This window comes from Callorhinchus milii, unplaced genomic scaffold (assembly GCF_018977255.1).
Source record: "Callorhinchus milii isolate IMCB2004 unplaced genomic scaffold, IMCB_Cmil_1.0 Scaffold5, whole genome shotgun sequence".
Classification (NCBI taxonomy): Eukaryota; Metazoa; Chordata; class Chondrichthyes; order Chimaeriformes; family Callorhinchidae; genus Callorhinchus; species Callorhinchus milii.
In genome coordinates, this window is record NW_024704746.1 from 18845208 (window position 1) to 18865170 (window position 19963).

At 40.4% G+C, this 19963-nt stretch overlaps 1 protein-coding gene across 2 annotated transcripts in view; it reads right to left on the reverse strand.

Annotated features, from left to right (window-relative positions):
* Positions 1–19963, reverse strand: part of bcar3 (BCAR3 adaptor protein, NSP family member) — a 49798-nt gene that overhangs the window by 16315 nt on the left and 13520 nt on the right. For both annotated transcript variants that reach the window (XM_007887135.2, XM_007887134.2), the window contains exons 3-5: positions 18856–18970; positions 12891–13224; positions 6761–6800 (exon numbers count right to left, since the gene is read on the reverse strand). In XM_007887135.2, coding sequence (XP_007885326.1) covers positions 6761–6800; positions 12891–13224; positions 18856–18970 — 489 coding nt within the window. The remainder of the gene's footprint in view (positions 1–6760; positions 6801–12890; positions 13225–18855; positions 18971–19963) is intronic.

Here is a 19963-nt window from a genome sequence, read left to right on the forward strand (position 1 = left end):
GGAGCCTCTGTTGGGACCTGCCTCCTGCTTTGACAGAATTCCTAAAATGCATGGAAATAAATGAAGGGGCAATTCTCTTCCTTCAATCATTCGTTACTAACTTATTCAAACAATGTCTAAAGTACTCAATGCTCTTTCTTAAAAAAAATTGTACTGAGAGTGTCATTAATTTAACGAAATGTTAAATTAACAAGACAGACCCGTCCAATGGCTAATGTCTGGCAGCAAAAGTGTAAACAAATGATCAGACATATGATTCCCTGCAACTGCAGTTTTCTTCATTACTGGCACAAAAGAGACCAGTTAAAATATATACATAAATTTAAAGTGGAAAAACATGGTCGCAGTGATTGACTGCAATTACAGTGTTCTTGGGCTACGTCTCTGACTCATTAGCTCACAAGGGAACACTGCTGACATTAACCCAGGTTATTTGACACAGCCCTTTCAGCAATGCGTCTCAGGTTTGACAGGAAACTAAAAGATCTAATTAAAAAACAAAGCAGCTGATTTGTGTCCAGATATCGAGAGGAACTGATGGAACATTAAACAAGATCAGGATTGACCAGCGAGTAGTATTAGGCCATTCATTGAGTCCCAATGTAACTGCTACATGGATTTGCTATTTATTTCAACGGATTACAACAACAACAACAAGATTCTATTTATTGAGCGCCTTTCACGTCGGGAGGACGTCCCAAGGCGCTGGAGTAAGAGTCAAGATTTGGTGAAGTGAGCACTGAATTCTGCAACAGTCTCTTCCCTCAAATAATGCTCAAGCTTGCTGCGTTCTCTTCGTGTACAATGCTTCCTCCCGCTCTGTTCAGTACAGATGTAATTCTGTTTAATCTGGGAGGAACATTCTAATCCCAGTTAAGGGATAAATGCAAGAGGGGAAGCGAGGCTGATGCAAGTCAGTGCTGACTCCACTATTAAATGCTGGAAAGTGCACTTACTGTGTGTGGAAACACACAGTACATGCACTTTCGCTCACAAATTCGCTCACAAAATACAGTCAATGTTCTGTGAATATACAGATATATTCTGTGAAGAGCTTCGAGACGTCATGATGACATGAAAGGTGCTATATCAAATGCAAGGATTATTATCATTAATATAACTGAATAGTTCTCAGATACTCAGAGGCTAAGAATTGTCTTTGGGTTAAGGAACTCTCTAAGTCCAGTTCCATTGAATTGTGCAATGCAACATTCGCATCAACATTGCCTTGAAGATGTGGTAAATGTTGTCCAACCCGTTGGCTCCTCCAAACTGAAATGGACTCTCCGAGCTGTTTCACTGCACTGAGGACATTCTATCTTACATAAGTAAGGGAGTTTCTCCCTGTGTCCCTGGCCAACGATTACCCAATAAGATTAGTCATTCACATCATGGCTGCTTGTGGGACATTGCTGCGTGCAAAACTGGTTGCTACATTTGTTTGCAAAAAACAGTCACTCCACTTTACAGTATATATTCCTATGAAGTGCTTTGGAATGACCTCCAGATGTGAAAGGCATTATATCAAATGTAAGGATTATTATTATTATGCGCTCATTGGATAGTGGGAATGGCAATGTATTAGCGCAGGCACCACAAACCCATTGCTCGTGCCTATGAAACTAGTGCTCAAACAGCCTTCAGAAGCACAGCAGCAATGAAGTTAGTGTGTGCTTGTGGATAGGAAGTAACTGTGACATGTAAGGAAGGCACATCAGTATTCGGACTCTCCGGACAGATTGAGCATTGGTGGTTTTGATCAAGCAGTTTAGCAAGCCGTTCCTCCCTCTGGTTAACTCCTCTCCACGTGTCCTCCAACAGTTTCTCTTCTGGTTTGTTGAACGACGGTTATATTTTTCTTGGATTTTTTTTAACAAAATATCATTAAACCCTCGGCCGACAATGTGCCAGTTTTTTTTTAATATTCTTGAAGACCGTGTTCAAACCCTGCGTATCCTCTTTCCAAGCTTCCTTTCTGGTGCTTGGCTGCAGTGCATTTATTCCTATTTTAAAGTCTAAATGTGGAATCATCACCAATATAGACAACGTGTGTCGCCAGTGTCCGTCTGTCCTGCTTCGTGCCAATCAGTCAGTCAGGACTGGGTGCCAACAGGATCTAACGTTTTCATGGGGTTTCTCTTAATGTGGTTTTAAAGAGTGAAAAATAGATATAAACAGCTGTGCATCTGCCAACATGGAGCATGTGGGCATCACACATTGGCACATGCACGGGTTGTTTTTTTCAATTAGTGTTTGTTTCACTTCCTTTGCACTGCTGCTCAACCCCAAGAATATAATAATAATAATCCTTGCATTTGATATAGCGCTTTTCATGTCTTCTAGACGTCCCAAAGCGCTTCACAGAATATACTGTAAAGTGAATTGACTGTATATTTGTGGGCGAATGCAGCAGCCAATTGCGCACAGCAATATCCCACAAACAGTCATGTGTTGAAAATGACCAATTTATTATTGTTTTTGTGGAGGGATTCTTATTAGGCTCTGTGTGGAGTAAGGAAACTTGGTCAAGGTTTCGCCCTCTGCCTGGAATTGAACTCGGGTCTCTCGCTTGCAAAGCGAGTGCTCTAACCACTGAGCTACAGGACTCCACAGAAGCTAATTTAGTGAGACATGGCACGGTGGCTGATTGCACAAACAAGTCCTCCCTATAATTGTACGTATGTTTGTGCCAGACTGAGGATGTCAAAAGCAAGTCATATTATGGCAATTATCCTTACGTGCCAGTTAGCAATCAATTATCAACAGAGGAAATATATGTAAACGTGGCTTTGGGTTCAAGAAAGTTCTTATCTGAAAATCCCACAGAAATGTTCTCTGTGGCTATCGCCCAGTGGCTGAGTGCCAGTTCCTTTCTGCTTCACTGCACTGCTGAAAACAGGCAGTGGGATAAGGCAAAAAGTATCACGCATGCTTATCCAGCACCAAAAACAGCCACTGTAAGGCTCTTACCTTCTCGAAAACGCTTTGATATCCTAGAACGTAATCAGTACAATAACCTCAAAGGAGAACTGAACCGCCAGCTGATAGATTATATCCCACCAACCGTAGATTAGATCTCAATAATCTTTACTATAAAATCACAATGAAATGACATGCCAACTACACACTGTAGATTATCAAATATTTCTCCTCAATTAAATTCCTGATATCAAAAAACGACACTGAAAAGCGCTGAATGTTTAAATCTCTACTAAGTCCAAACTGTTCACGATTGTTCAATGTTTCAGAAGACCCGCCTAGGTTATCGGCCCCATCAGTAAAGTAAACAGACATTTTTGGTCTGTAATTGTAACGTTATCTCTCATTTCAATCGTTCATATCGTAAGCTGTGCTGATAATGGGTAAACCAAAGGACACACCTTTTTGTGGGAATAACTCCAAAATCAGCAAAGCAGTGAACATTCCCCAGGTAAGAGTTTATTGATGTGAAGGTGCCAATAGCACTGCACTATTATTATTAGTGAGCCTGCTTGTCAAGTGGAGAGGGTGAGCAGTGGAATGGGATAGGAGAAGATCAGAGCGATAAAAAGGTATTTGGCTAATTTGTAGGCAAATGCAACAATCAATTTGTATGTAGGAAGTTCCCACAAGAGCCATGAAGTGAGTGACCAATTTATTTGGAGGATATGTGGAGAAACTCTTCTTTGGATGATCAAACTTTCAAACCTTTCAAATTTTTCCAGTGAGTCAGAGTGCTAGCAATAATATTAGATCTATGACTGGAAGTAAAATACCTTCATTTAAAATAGTTTTTGAAATAAATCACTGTATATGGTACAGAACGCCAACCCTTCCTACCTTTTCTAATCTGTAGCACAAACTGTGCTAAATGCCTGGCTGGAAGGAACTCAAAGTCAGGATGAGAAATACTTAGGAAACATCAAACCATATAATGTGTAAAAATTAACAACAAAAGCTTTGTGTAATTTGTCCTCTTGTCGGTAGAATTAATAATTGATGTGTGCTTATGTACTCAAACAGAACATCTGCTTCATTCATTGATTAGGGAGAACAAAGAGAACCCATGACAGCAAAGCACACCAAACACAGACAGCACTACCACTGCACAACAGCATAGAACGTATTCCCTGTGTCGACATCTCACAGTCTATCATTGTGCAGTCATCACATCTTGCAGTCCCTTCGTTGTGCAGATACAAAACGAAAACTCTCTCTGTGTATTTCCAACGCCTGTTGTGGAAGGGCCAGGATAAATCTATTGCTGCTTTTATCCATCATTCTAACACCCTTTTTCGTCAGGCTTTGCAACCAGATGAATATCAACCCCATATTTTGACTGTGGTGTTCATACTGCAGTGGACTTATTTTACTGCTTGCAAACTGTAAATCTTTACAGCATATTTATAGTCAGATTCCTGCAGACTAATAAGATTCCCCAAGATCCTTAATGGTGATTTTCGATGCTAAGTAAAAGACAACACACGGCCACTAATAAAAACAGCTAGTTTTCCCCATATGCACAGTATTTGCTACTCATTTCATGTTGGTGCTAATTTAAGATACCAGTGTTTTAAACTGAAGGAATGCTTGCATTCTTTTAGGAACCATGAATCACTGTTTTACAGTTCACCTGTTGTCAAAAATGTTGTGATAATAAACAGCAGCACATAGTGTATACTGAAATAAGGACTAAGCCGATTAAAGTGTGGGATGCCACTTCCCTGCTCAAAATAACACATGTACTGGGAGTGAGAAGTGAGTCTGAAGGTTTATCTGATCTTAAGTCACTTGGGGACTAAGGACCCATCTACAAGAAAGCATCTACACACGAGCCCCACTCAACAGTCCAGAGCATCAGGTAATCTTTTAATATCATTAAAGAGACGGGAATGCTAATAGCCCTCTAATAACATTAGTAACTACAGACCGATCCTGTGGTCCGTTAATAAACACAAGCCCTGCATTGCATTATAGTATAAGGAAGTCCATGGTTCATTGGAACAATCAATTGCTGCTGTAGATTTCCAATCATCAATAGAATCAAACTGATTTTATCTTGACATCACCGGCTGCTTCTCCAACGCTGCACAGTTTACGAATATCAATACAGGGCTTCAAAATGAATTGGTGCAATTGTGCAATCGCACTTCACAAATGTAACCATAAATCAAAGCGAGTGTACCAGTTATAATCACTAGAGGCCCCCATCTCTCAGTTTATGAGCACCACACGCTCATTTCCCAAGCGGAAAAATCTGGTGCATCATTCATAGAATCCCGGAAAATTTGCAGCACAGAAGGAGGTCATTCTTGTGTCTGCTCCCCTATGGTATTTCTGCACAACATCAACTGATCTACTAAAATTAGTAAAAAGAGAATGGTAGGAAGAAGGAGTGAAGGGTGGAAAGCGGGTGGAAAGTTTAGACGCAATGCTATTTTCTCTTTATGGTGAGGTACTGACCAAGCAGAACAGACGCAATCCATTGCATGTGTTGTTTACAGGCTGGAGAAATCAAACGTAGGATTGCCAGTGGAAATGTTGTAACCACCTTCCTTCAGACTTGCTCTCAGGATTAACTGATCTAAGTGAACTTTTTAGCCTTGTCCTCTGACTCATTTGTAACAAGTAATTAGACCCCTTTAATACAGTAATTAGAAGTCTTCAAAATCATCTTTATGTGGTTTCAGAGCAGCTACAATGCAATACCCTGGACTGACTGCCTGGCCACTCAAGCTGTTGGATATTCAGTAGTCACCATAAATAAAACTCCTCACAAATTCTTGCTCATTTTTCTCAAGTTACTAACATCAAAGGAGCCAGTTAAGGGTAACTGGAGAGATTTTTTAAAACTTCTTAGAAAAGCTTTGCTCTCCAGATTTCTGGCATGTTGGAGCTGGCAGCTACAAAGGCCCCTGTGAAGGGTACGCTCAGGCAGCTGTGATACAGTGCAGCTACACATCGACTCTGAAACAGCAGTGCAATCGCAGGCCTAGGTTTGTTCAGCAGATTCAATGGCTATGGGCTCAAAGTGGAAAGCCATCCAGTCTGTCTATTATATACTGTAGTTCATGATGCTCAGGAAAACAAAGTGTCCTTGTTTTCTTAAATCCGTCACAATGAGCTTAATCCTGTGTAGAATGAACATTTTCTTTGCTGTTAAGTGCATTTTCCAAAATAATTTCGCAAAAGACTTTTTAAAATGCCATGGCTCAAGTGTAGAAATACGACTTAATTAAAATGTTTTTACGGATCATGGATGTGCAGGACAGTGAAATATTCAGGAAGGAAGCTGCGTTTTTATAGCTCAGTATCACATTGAAACATTTCAAATATTTTACTCTAATTACTGTAAACTGTAGTGACTATTTTACAGTGCCTTTCTGCAGCTTGAAGCCAATGGTGCATTCCAAATGTGACCCAGCCTTCAAGATCATTCTATTTTAGTACATTCATTTTGTCTGATTAATAGAATCAGTTCTAAGAGTTACGCTCCCAGAATCCATGAATTACAAGGCAAACTATCAAATGAAGATGGTTTAGTCAGTTCTAAGAACCCATGTATAATGAACCCAATGTATAATGAGGAATTGCACAGTGGTAAATGTGACACATCATGTGCAGTGTATAATTTACACTGGGAGGTTTAGTTTCAGAATGGTAAAAGGCTCAACAGCCAAAAATAAACCAGTCACAAATAAATCTAAGCGACATCAAGTTGATCAGTATTGAATGAAAGTAAATCAGATAACTGTGGAGTGTTCAGAAACAGAATGCTTACCTTGACATATTCAAGGGCAAAGTCCACTATGTGCTTGTTCCTGTGGAGAAGAACAGAAGCGTTGGTGTAATTTACTGGATTAATCTTAGTTACTGTTAAAATGATTTAAAGGAAACAGAAACCGCTCACACAGTGATTGAATGGACACGTGATTTGACCTCAGTGCACTCACTGATGGTAACTCATTTTCAAATGGATACGATGGCCCAGCTTTACAGCAACAACCTGCATTTATATAGCATCCTTCACGAGGATAGCATCCCAGAGTGCTTCACAATGGCGGAGTCTGACAACGAGCTGGGGGGAGAGGGAGGGGAGGGAAGATGACCGTAACCAAGATCAAAAATGAAAGTCTTCAGGCGGGATTTGAAGGTGGGGAGGGAAGGGACAAGGCGGAGGGATTGAGGGAGAGAGTTCCAGAGCTTTGGAGCGTAGTAGCCTGTCCTCATCTTTATCTGGAGACATCAAGTGAAGGAGATATGTATCATCAAGACAGGAATCGTCAAGACTCAAACATTAAAGAATTTACACTTAGGAGAGAAAGCAGAGGATGCCCAGTACCTGTGGAGCCATCACGCAGTGGAAGGAAATGCCTTTGGGAGAGGAGGAGGAAAGAAAACTGGAGAAAAAACATTCAATGTTGCAAAAGTGACCATGCAATAAATCTGAGTCTAATAAAAATACATGTCATAGACCATCCACCCACATTTGTTCCATAAACAGAAGTAAACGCCCGTATTTATTTGTTCAAAGTCTTCATAAACAGATGAAAAGGGAATCGAGGGAGTGGTTGTTCCCTTTAGACTTTCAGCTTCTATATTACTGGGGTGATTAATGCTGCACGGCTGATAATTGCATCTGCTTTGTGTGGGACTACGGTTTCAGAAGTCCAGACTCCAGGACTGAAAGTGCCTTCAGGCGTTGTCTATGCTGATACTGTCCTCCTTTATTTCCCCATTCTATAACAAAGATCAAACGTACCTGCAGTGCTTTTCACAGGAACTCAGTTTTATGTTTTGAAGTTTCACTTTGAGAAGCTTCCTGTGATTATGTGCTATTGTGTCTGAAATGCCAAAGCCACTAATGCAGCACAATGCTTTGTGTTTCTTTCGATCTTACACGTGTCTAATTAGCAGCTGATTTTTTCATTTTAGCCTCAGTTCTGTGGACTTGAACACACAAATTTGATCTTACTTCAGTTGGTCTTCGTATTTTTGCAATTTGGGATTGATTTTGGTGACGCTGTAATCCAGCAATGTTAGGCTTTTCCCCTTTGTGGAGTCCTGTGGCTCAGTGGTTAGAGCACTCGCTTTGCAAGTGAGAGACCTGAGTTCAATTCCAGGCAGGGCGAAACCTTGGGCAAGTTTCTTTACTCCACACGCCTAATAATAATCCCTCCAAAACTAAAAACAATAATAAATTGGTCATTTTCAATCTACGACTGTTTGTGGGACATTGCTGTGCGCAATTGGCTGCCGCGTTTGCCCACAAATATACAGTCAATTCACTTTACAGTGTACTCTGTGAAGCGCTTTGGGACGTCCTCCCGATGTGAAAAGCGCTATATCAAAATGCAAGGATTATTATTATTTTTATTATTATTATTATTATTATTATTTCACCTCCCTCCTTGACTGAGTGGGTTGAGCAGATGAGCCACTTTGTCCCAGGTCCCCTCCTATGCTGCTCTGAAAACAGCCAGTAGGAGGTGTGTTGAAAGGTCCCTAATGATGACTTTTTTTTCATCTCGGAATGGGGAAAATTTCTTTCTTTCTGCCCTCAGCTGAATTTAACACAAGATCCTGTGGGCAAACTCCTGCATTTTTTTCTCTTTCTCTCTCCCCCCCCCCCACCCCTTGAGACACACACTTAAAGCTGTAGCCTTGTTAAATAATTTTAGAACTTAATATTAAGTAAATGACAGCCATTATTCAAATCAGATTTTTTTTTAAAAAATGAAACACACAGCTGTTGCAGTGAAATGTGTCTCTCTCGCTCTCTCTTTCTCATGGGCTTTGCTTTGTGTGGATTACATCGACAATGAGAGATGGAGACCGAAGAGGTCATGTGGAATAACTCCATGTCTACATTTCACTTAGCATCACAATGCGAGCAATACTTCTGTGTGTAGCGCGGTGATCAGTTTTACACTTGGAGCTCATCTCCCACAACAGGCTGAATAAACAAACAATAATTAACCAAGTCACAGGAATACCCTTCCTCACATCGCACTGCAGCATTGCTTTGAGCTTTCGCCAACTTGCCGATCGCTAATGTTGGCTTCGCACGCCAAAGCGGCTTTTCATCTGGCTAATAATGTGGGAAGTGTTTTCAAAGGAATTTGATCAGAGCGTTGCTGGTTTAGAACGGGCTGGTTGATGAAATTCAAATCAGATTAATATATTTTCTCAACCTTTGTCTTTGACCTTTCGGATGCTAATCGACTGCGAGGGGAGAGATTTCATTGTAGTTTCAGATATCCAGCTTTTGCAGTTTATATTTATCTCGAGAATACACTTTCTGAGCAGCTTATTTTAGATGAGTTCTATAGCATTTAGATTCCTTCTCTGATCTTGTTTAGCCAACCAGATTCCAGCTCTGGTAAACTTTGGCTATTTGCATCAGACATAGGTAAGACTATATCTCCTAATTTGACTGTTCAATGATGGTGAGCAAATTTTAACATTTTATCTTATAAACCTTGCATTTGATGGTACACGTATATGTAATTAACCATGTTATCAATACTGTGCGCTGTCCCAAACTACCAAATAAACATTTAGTATCACTGGACTACATTACAAGTTAGTTGAAAGTGCTCTGGCTTCTCCCCAGCACTGGTACAGAATATTGTTTAATGATCTACTGAAAATGTAATAGGTGTCCCAGCTGTCCTCTATTTATAATTTTGTGTCAGTCATAGGAGAAACACAACAACCTGTTGTGTAAATGTTGAACTGACAACAGTGTTTCCATCCAATGTTTACCAAAGGTGCTGACAGAAGTTAGCATTGCCAACACCTGTCCAACTGAGAATGGAAACTCATTAAAGTTCAACATCACTCAACTTAGAAATGCAGAACCTGTCACAGGAGAAACACAAAGCGACTCAGTCTTTAATGGAAAACTGGGTTGAGTGAACATCTGACAATAAACACTGAATCACACACTTAGTGAAGGTGCAACTGATACACAAGACTGGTGTATATAATAATAATCCTTGCATTTGATATAGCGCCTAATTACATCTTTGAGACGTCTCAAAGCACTTCACAGAATATACTGCAAAGTGAATCGACTGTATATTTTGTGGGCGAAACCCAGTGGCCAATTGTATACCGCAGTGTCCCACAAACAGTTGTGGATTGAGTGACCAAATTATTATTATTATTATATATATATATGACTCACGGTAAGCTTTACAAATGCGATTTTGTGGTTGTTTTGTTGTAGAAACTGGTTCAGTCACATGTAATGTCCAGGAAGGACTCCACATGTATCTCCTCCTAATAATTAAGGTATTACTGCCAAACCCGAGGCAGGCAGGCAGGCCTGATCCTCACACCACAACTCTCTGAGCTCAGCTGCCTTGTGGAGAACACGGGAGAGGAGGGGGGGAATAATGATCCTCACTGATGTCACTCTGAGCCAACCACTGGAAGGTATATAACACCGGCACAGGAACGACTGTGTCCAATTGTCCCTCTGGAGGAAGAGGGGAATGACACACAGGATCTCTTGGGAGATTGGATCCCAACTGATGAGATTGGATTCCAGCCATGTGCCACTGTGTCTTTAAGAGACTGTGCTCATTCAAAGTAAAAACCTTTTCACTTGTCAGAAAAATGCTTAGCTTGGGCAATTTAGTACACGTATATTACATTTTTTATAAAGAACACTCCTTGAGAATGCTAGAAAGCAGTTCTCCCCCCCTCCCCACCTCAGGCATCTGAAAGCTAATCCATCTTGCCTTGTGGTGGGGTTATCTGCAGAGCAGCAATTTACTCCTAAGTCACCACAACATTCCCCTTCCATGATAACATCTGCACCTACTGCTCGCAAGTCAGAAAGGCACGGAATAAAACACAGTCTTAAACATTTTACAACAAGCAATTGTTTTTAAAACAGGAACAGGCTAAAACAAACGTGCAGCCTGGGACTCGTTTATAACTCACTTTCTGACATACTCAATTACGTTTTGGGTTCTGTTGTGATCTTCCCACGACAGACCCTTGACCACATCATCACAAGGAAAATTTATTACGTAAAGAAGGCAATCATTAATCAAGCTTAGCATTGAATATTCTTCTCTGTCCCTTGTGCTATTTCCCAACAGAGGTCAGACAGGTAATTTTCCTTCCCTTCCCTTGACCTCTGGCAATACATTTACTGTATATGACTGAACACTAGGAGGCTTATGAGACAAGTCCAGTATGATCTGTCCCCCCTTTCTCTGGGGAAGAGGCACTGGAATTGAGTTAGGGAACTAACTGTGCCATCATTGGTGTGAATAAGAATATCTCCTCTATTCTATGACACAGTGTGTTAATACCAGCATCCTGCATTCCTGCACTGAACACTGTTTCACTCTTCGTTGCGTGCGGGAATGGACAGCAAGTTAGCACAAGGTCTTACTGAACTGCCAAGGGCATAAATAGAGAAATCATCTCTCTGCCATACTCAGTGAAGAAAATTTTACTTTCTGTTCATTAAAATATTTTCGGCCAAACTGACACTATTTTACAATGATAATAATAATATTTGCATTTGAAAATCTGCCTGCGACATAAAACGTGTTTCAAAATAATTGCTGTCAAGTGTTGTGACTATGTGTTGCACTATGTAAGGCCCACAAACATGCATGAAGTAATTGAGCAATTTATCTTGTCCACAACACTAAATATACCAATACACAAAGTATAATCATACCACAACTGTTTGTGGAACGCTGCTGTGCGCAATTGGCTGCCGTGTTTCTCCCACAAAATATACAGTCAATTCACGTTACAGTATATTCTGTGAAGCGCTTTGTGACGCATCAACAACATGATAAGGCGTTATATCAAATTCAAGTATTATTATATAAGCTTTTAAATTTAACTATACATGTATTTGCAAGTGACAGGAGCTAGTGGGCTACTAAAGAGTCAAGGTAAACAGTTGGGCAGTACGTTAAAAAATTTACTGATTTTTCAAGGGTTACTTTAATGTGCTTTTCATGCTTTAAAAATTGCAAATAGATTTTCCAAAAATGTTATTGCATAACACTCACTGTCAGACTAACACAAGCCTCTAAAGACCTGCAAGTGGCCGGGAGGTAAAAGCCAGAACAAGCAAAGACTCAGATGTCAAGTTGTCAATGAGCTTCTGCACAAGTAAACAGGCAGATTTACCTCTGGTGAAGACAGTCTCAGATATAAAGACTGGAATAAATTATTTTTATTTTATATGGGTAAAGGTTTTAACAAAGTTATTACACTGCAACCAGTATCCTGAGTAAGAGAATGTCCATTATTACAAAAAAAAATTGGTCATTCAATCCACGGCTGTTTGTCGGACACCACTGTACGCGATTGGCTGCCGAGTTTCGCCCACAAAATACAGTCAATTCGCTTTACAGTTTATTCTGTGCTTTGAGACAACTCGAAGACGCTATATAAGAAGCTGTATCAAATCCAGAACAGAAGCCCAGGAACTGGTGAGATGGATGTAGTGGCCAGGAACTAAGAACGAGTAAACTGAATGGGGATCAGCAGCCTTGGCTAACAGACTTGTGAAGCCATCATCGAGTACTGGTTACAATCAAGATCAATATGTACACGCTAAATAAAGGATGCTGTGCTGGGCGCAGTATTGCAACAGAGCATTTGGAGCATTGACAGACTGAGCCATGCAGCAACACAGTGGGGGGCTTACGCCCCAGGGTCCTTTAGGTGCTGGGCTGCTGAACTCAGCTGGGTGTCAGGCATCTGCGGTGACAGTGAAGGCTTTTCAATGCAGGGAGTGAAGTCAGGTGCCAACATAACCAAACATGGCAGCCCAAAGTCATTGCCAAACTGGTAGCAATGTTATTGTGTTATATTCTATTATTGACGGCGCTGATTTCATGACGCGGTGACCAACCCCTTACCTGGATGGGAAGTCTTGTCTCTTTCCTTGTGGCGCTGGGTGTTCTTCAATGATGTCATAGGACACCGAGGCATTGCGCAGGCGAGGCTGGGGCGGGAGCTGGGCTTGGGGTCCTCGGGGGTTGTACATGTCGTGTGACACGATGGGGATCTTTCCATTTTTCTTCCTGGGGAGGGTGCCGTGGATAGAGATACTCTGGAAGGGGCTGGAGTGCTGTTTGACGGGAGGGTTTCCGCTGTTGTGCAGGTCCATGGCAGACGCCAGTGAGCACGGATGGCTGATGTGGATATTCCGAGGGAGGCTGGCATACTTCCCCGCTGCCATCATCTTTAATTCTGCACGCACAGGGGGGTGGGGGAGGGGGTAAAAAAAAGACTCAAATAAGAAAATTAAAGGCCAATTAATCATTACACAAAAGGGCTCTTCCCCCCCACTTTTAAAACAGAGTCCATTCATCCACATGATAGTTCACAGCAATGACCGACTGCTCGCTCGACAAAACAATCTTCAAACGTCCAAAGGATCCTGCAAAACCCAACTGACATCAGCCTCTGCCTGAGCTGCCTGTCATCACTTGGCTCCATTCACTTCTGACGGCCTTGGTCTTTCTGGTCAGGTCAAAATACAAACCCCCTTCTTTTCCTCAGTTGCTGGATTCAAACATTTTTTAAGCTGTGTAGGAGGGAAAGGGTTAAACAACGGAAACCTTGATGTAGACTTCAAAACGTTGGTTTCATTTTGTGTACTGAGAAGGGTCAAAGGTTGGGATTTGTCATTGTAGTTATTTAAATAAATGTAATGCCCGACATTAAATGAATGATGCATTCATTTAATGTCGGGCATTACAATATACATGAGGGTCACTATACATTTCTACAGTTGTTGCAAAATCAGCCAAAACACTAACATTATACTAATACCTGGAGCTTCTATGCCTCTCAGCTCTGCCATTTGATTAGATATGTTCATTTCGAGTCACATTTATACTTGCTGGCAGAATTTGGCACTTAGATGGTTCTGTCAGTCTAAAAAGCAACAGCCAATGTTTTTAAAAATGTAATGACTGTACATCACCCGTTCTGTTGGTTTAACCAAACCCAAACCAATAGGGACAGCCAAGAGTACTCTTCACTTTTCATTTAAATTCTAACGTTGACAAGATAACAGTAAGAATAATATAGATTTTAAATGGGCACATTATTAGTGCCAATGCAGAAGGACAAGAGATCACAGGTTCTCGCTTGTGAAGGGCTGGTTTCAGGCAGAAAGAAGTATTTCTTTATGCAATGACTATTCATCAGCTGGAATAGGCTAGCAGGAATGGTTAAGGACAGGACACTGGACTCATTTAAGAAAGAACTTGATGCTTTAATGGGAAGCCGGTTTGGTTGATATTTTGCAAGATGATGGTGCTGATGTACACACCAGGTCGAATGCTGCACTGATTAAATTTTGCATCCCGAATGAAAATCTTAGCCTTGCATTGTATTACAGTTACTTCAGATTTTGTTGACCCAAACTGCTATAATAATCCTAGCATTTGATAAAGTGCCTTATCGTTTTGTCAAGACAAGTTGTGGCTCTCCTACTGTTGGGTTGATAAAGGTACTTACTGCCCAGTAAGTGTGGAAATGAACCATAAAGATCAAAAAGGTCCCCAACTTGATCCACAGCTGGATGGTTCCAGAGTATTGGCCATCAAGCAATGCCACTGGGTATTGCAGTCGCTGCTAATCAGTATCCAGTGCTTACTGCTGCACTTGTATGGATGTTAATTGAGGACAGAATCAATTGGCCTGTAATCGCACAGCATTCATTGCCAAGGCTCACACTTGAAGAATGGCCATTTGGATGAGGTATCAGGGACAACTAGTGTCTGGAGAATTATATCCAATGCGAGTCAGTGCCTCCAGGAGAAGAGGCCAGCAAACAAGAGCAGCAAAAAAAAAACACACAAGCAAAAGGACATATACGATAAAGTTATTATTGTGAAGCTTTGAGTCTCACTCACTGGGGAATTTAAACCAACGATTAAAAAATACATTTAAACATTGTCTATCTGAGAATATAAAACTGTTAAGCATATCTTCCCATCTGCATCTTTTGTCCCTTTCTCCAGTGCCGCGTGTACATTTAGTGGAGGTAGGGGTAAGAGTATGGGAGAATAGTGCCAGTCTTATGGCCATCGGACTCAGCACTTTGCTGACATGAACTAATGCAAATTTCAGCATAGCTTCTTTTTAATCTTTCTCCATCTTTTAATAGAAGTTGAAAGGCTTCCTGCACCAAACACAGACTTATTTTGGAACGGCCTCACAGCAAAAATTTGTTCTTAAAATAAGAGATTTTAGAGACAGTCACTTCAAAGTGCACTGCTTACTTTTTCTAACAGCGCACACCTTTCCAATTCTAGAGCAAGGGAAATATTTAAAAGTTACTGACCTGTAGCTTAAATCACTCGCCTAATGCTTTGATCCACAACAGAAGTAATTTCCAGACGATGAGTACAGACATAAGCAACATCCTGAGTAAATCAAACACTTGCTATTTAACCGGGAAATGTGCTGAATCCACCCAAAAAATCTTTTTACAGAATCCCAGATACGTAATAAAACTGGGGGAGAAATTCCCACCATCTTGTGAGTTCAAGACAAACTTCAGATTCTCAGGCACTCCAGCCCACACAAAGAACCCTAACAAAAAAGCAATTCATTCTGAGTGGGACAATGCTGAAAAGAACAATGTTTCCTATAGTGTGCTGCTGCATCCTACACTACTGCCTTTCATACTGAAATATCTCGCAATCTTTGCCATCCCAAATGCTTTTATTTTTTAAATTATTCCTTTTCACAAGGTTTCCGAAGACGTGGAGCGATTATGGAGTTTCTTTTAAAAAAAAATCCGCAGTTAAAACATAATTCTGCACCATCTCCAGGAAACGTCTGCTACCCCCAAAGAGATCTTCCGCAAGCGAAAAATATTGGGAGAAAAGTCCAAAAAATTATTTTTACACAAGAGTTGACAAAAAGCACAGGGTTGCTTGGTGATTTCAATCCTCACAGAAAAGTGTCGGTCATGAATTGAGCGCACAAGAGAGATTACAGCCAGGCCAAGCTAACAGAATGTAGCAGTCACTACAAAGAATTGTACACTACAATTGCAATTATCAAACAAAGATACTTGCGAAAGTACCCATTCTACACTGACTAGAGTTAAAACTCACGCACGTTACCTCCCCAAAACAAATCTTTCGACTCTCATTTACACAGCTGAACATTTATAAAATGACAGAAACTGAGAATTGAGAGATTAAGATGAACCCTTTATTTCCACCAGTTTCAAAGGCACAGCTGGCAATCACTTCCACATGGGGGCTTATGTTTAAAAAAAATATTTCTATCAGATAGAGCAAATGCTAGTTTCAAACATTTCATTCTCCCACATAATCAAAAGAAACAAGAACATACTATCTGGAGCTGATGTGCTGTTTGTGTAAAATATGGGCCAATTACAGATAAGGCTTTGCACTTAAAACCTAAGAAGGAACAAAAGAGAATACAATGAACTTGAAATGAAAACACTTGTGGCTTAAAATAGTAAGAATTAATGCATCTTCTCTCACCAGCCATCAACTGTAACGAAATGTTTCTTAAATACAGTAGTCACTTAAGGAGAAGCAGGTGGATTCTTCCTAGGCAGAAATACTGGAGAAAACAAACACAGAGGAAACTTGGAGAGTAGCATCTACCTACCTCTAATAAACAGAGATTTTTTTTAAAAAGACGTCTCCAAACACTGATCGCACTGTCCTTCACCGACTACGCTGAATATGCAAAGCACGCTCACAAACTCTGGGCCTAAGGCTGTCTGTCTGCCAAGTTACACATCAAAGCACCAAATAGTTATTTATGAAGTTTCACTTTTTTTTCCCCCCACCCCTTTCCCACACTTGCAGTCTCAAAGAGTGCTGCTAATTACTATCCAGAGCACAGCTCCCAACTCTGAGTTACACTGCAACTCAGCCCCACCCCTGTTTGACCACTGGGCAATCCAGACTGAACTTCACATTTGACCAATAACCATTAAATCCATTAGTGTGTCACTCCACTTGCTGAAACATAGTCACAGAAACACATTTCTGTTTACTTTTGGATGTGGATCATGCAATTCTGGGTGGAATGCAAAGGCCAAAATGCACTTGTATTTCAGAATCTGTTATTTGTACAGGGTCGTTTTCAGTTCTGCTGGTATATCATGTATGATATACGTAAACTTCCTTTGTAGAGACCGAGCAAAGCGTTTGCTATTTTTTTAATGATCAGCATACACGAGACTCATCTATTTACTAGAATTAGAACCTGAAAGGTAAACTGAGTTTAGGTTAAGAATTCTTTCAAAGCTGCAGCAATCATTTAAGGTGCCTTCTGGGCAGTGTTAGAAATCAATGCTGACAGTACTTTGTGCTCAGTGTACTTCCCTATTGAACAAAATCACAAATTCTTCCAAGATTAAGTTACTGATCCTTGAATGATGTGCTTTTGAGGCTATATTATATTAGCATTCCATTGTTACAACAAGTTTATCACATTGTCACATTAAATAGTGGAGCTGGACAATAAGGAACTCCTTAGCACTGGTATGCACCAAATATGCATATTGTAGTTGCTGCAGATAGAGAACAGAATTACCTCTTTAAAATGCTGTATTCTCAGCAAACCAGAAGTTGCAAGCTGTATACAAACTTAACTACGAACGCTCCTAAGTTACCCCAATGGCGAGAGTGAGGAAATACACCAGGTAATTTGGAAGTTCACATGTGTGTAAACCATTTCATTTTTTTAGTGTGCCTCATAATTGGGGTCTGAGTTTGAGGACCCAAACTACCAGGTAACTGAATGATAGCTACTACAAACAGCACAGTGACCAGAACAACGTATTCTGCTTTGGGATCATAAAATTCCACCCAGCAAGTAGCATCTGTTGCTAAAGCCACCGCAATCTTCTTAGTTCTCTTTGTCCAAATTATATTGGCTGCTACACTGTAGGCTATTGTGCACATATGAATGCCAGTTATATTCGCCATCAGACAGAACAGAGTCAGATTGATTTCAGCTAATTGATCCTTAATAGTGCCATCTTTTTATAACATCAAAACATTTTTCAGCAAAGCCTAAAGATGTTGAGGCAGCACAGTCTTTGGGTAAGAACAGTAAACTGCTCTGTTGTGCGCTGGGCCAGAGAGCAATAAAAAATGCTTTGTCACCCAACTGAACAAGCCTGCAAATTCAAGCACCTGACTTTTCCTCTGTCCTCTCCTTCTCTCACCCTCAGAGCTGTAACCAAATAGAAATTCAGCGAATGTAACATGGGGTGAAAAGTCCGATAAGTGACGTGACACAATTGCCACAAGTGATAATTATCATATCATGCAAAATTAAATTTCTGGAGATATCCAGTTGATAATTCAACTGTTTGCAGGAACTCCTCTCATCGCAACCCCCCCCCCCACCCCACCCCCAGCCCCAAAATCTTTGTCCAAGAAAAAATAGTCATTGATCCATATTGGCTGGATACACCATTGATCCTGACCAATATTTCTGTGCCAGTTTCAGCATTATCTCGACTTAACTCAAGTTTAAAAGTTGTGCTTTTTATGCCAAACTTTAACTCTAACTGGACTATTATCAGGAGCAAAACAACAATCGACATGGACCTGAAACCTTTAAGCACTTTGAGACATCTCGGAGATGTGATAAGGCAGTATCTCAAATGCAAGGATCATTATTGTTGTCTGATGATATTCACTGGCGGAGAGTTGAATGAAATCGGATTAATTTTCAGCCAGAGTGGGGAAAGGAGGGGGAAGAGAGAGAGAGAGAGTGAGAAAAAGCACAAAGTTATTTTGTTAATGATAATGTTTACCCTTGAAAAACCTCAAAATAAAGCTTGATCACTTGGTGGAGTACCTTTTCGTCTCTCTCGCTCCTGAAGCAGAAGGATGCTGGAAGCGATGTCTGCTCTGTGCATCCGGTTCTCAATTCCCATCTGCCTTAGATCAGCCTCTTTCAAATGGAGTAAGTCCTGCAGAGGAACACGAACAGTCAATGACAAGTCAAATGAAGTGGCGGGTGAATCAGAGTAGATTCTTTCCAATACTTTTATCACAGTGTATATCCTTCTACCTTAATCTTTACCCTGCTGAATAAACTGAACCCACATGACAAATGCATTGATCAGGACTTCCAAAGGAATACTGGACTTTCATATGTTTTTAATTATATTTGGTTTTAATGTTGAATTCTGACGAATTTCACAATTATTGTATTTTCTCAGTTTATCACCACACCCCGCTGAATTGGACACATAGTTAATAATCTTGCTTCCACCATAAAACTGTTGAGAATTAGGTCATGTTGATGCATTTATAATCTGAATATTAATCCATATTCTGCTAAAACATGCTCAGTCTTCCTGTATAATCATACATTGCTCCAGTAAATCTTCAATCATTTCATGTAATGACACATGAAAGTGAGAAAGGGCGCTTGGAGGAAAGAAATTATGTTATAATTAGCTTTTATGGTAACATTTTACAGGACACCCTCTGCACAAGTTCTTTTATCTGAAATAAAGCTGTAAATTTTCAATTATTTCATGTAGTGACACATGAAAATAAAACAAGGCACGTGGAAGAAGAGAAATTGCATTTTAATAAATTTTGCAATCGGCTTTTAAACATAAAATTTACAGCACACCCTCATCACAAGTTTTGTTATTTGGAGTTAAACCCACCCTATTCTAACCCACTGTGCAAACAGTTTCATATTCAATTAATTGATCTTAAAGGAGTTTTATACTTAAAGCTCTTCAGTGTATCTCCAGTAAGTGAGTGCATCATCCATTTGAGTAAAGTTACCGTGTAATCTGTGGATTTCAACTCGACTGTGATAGCCCAGCTCCTCATGTAAACCCTCTCTAGGATCAGATGGCCAGGCCCTTTGTCCAGCTTTGTATTTGTTGTAAGTGAACAGAGAACAAAAGGAGGCCGAGTGATTTAATCATTGTTACTTTATG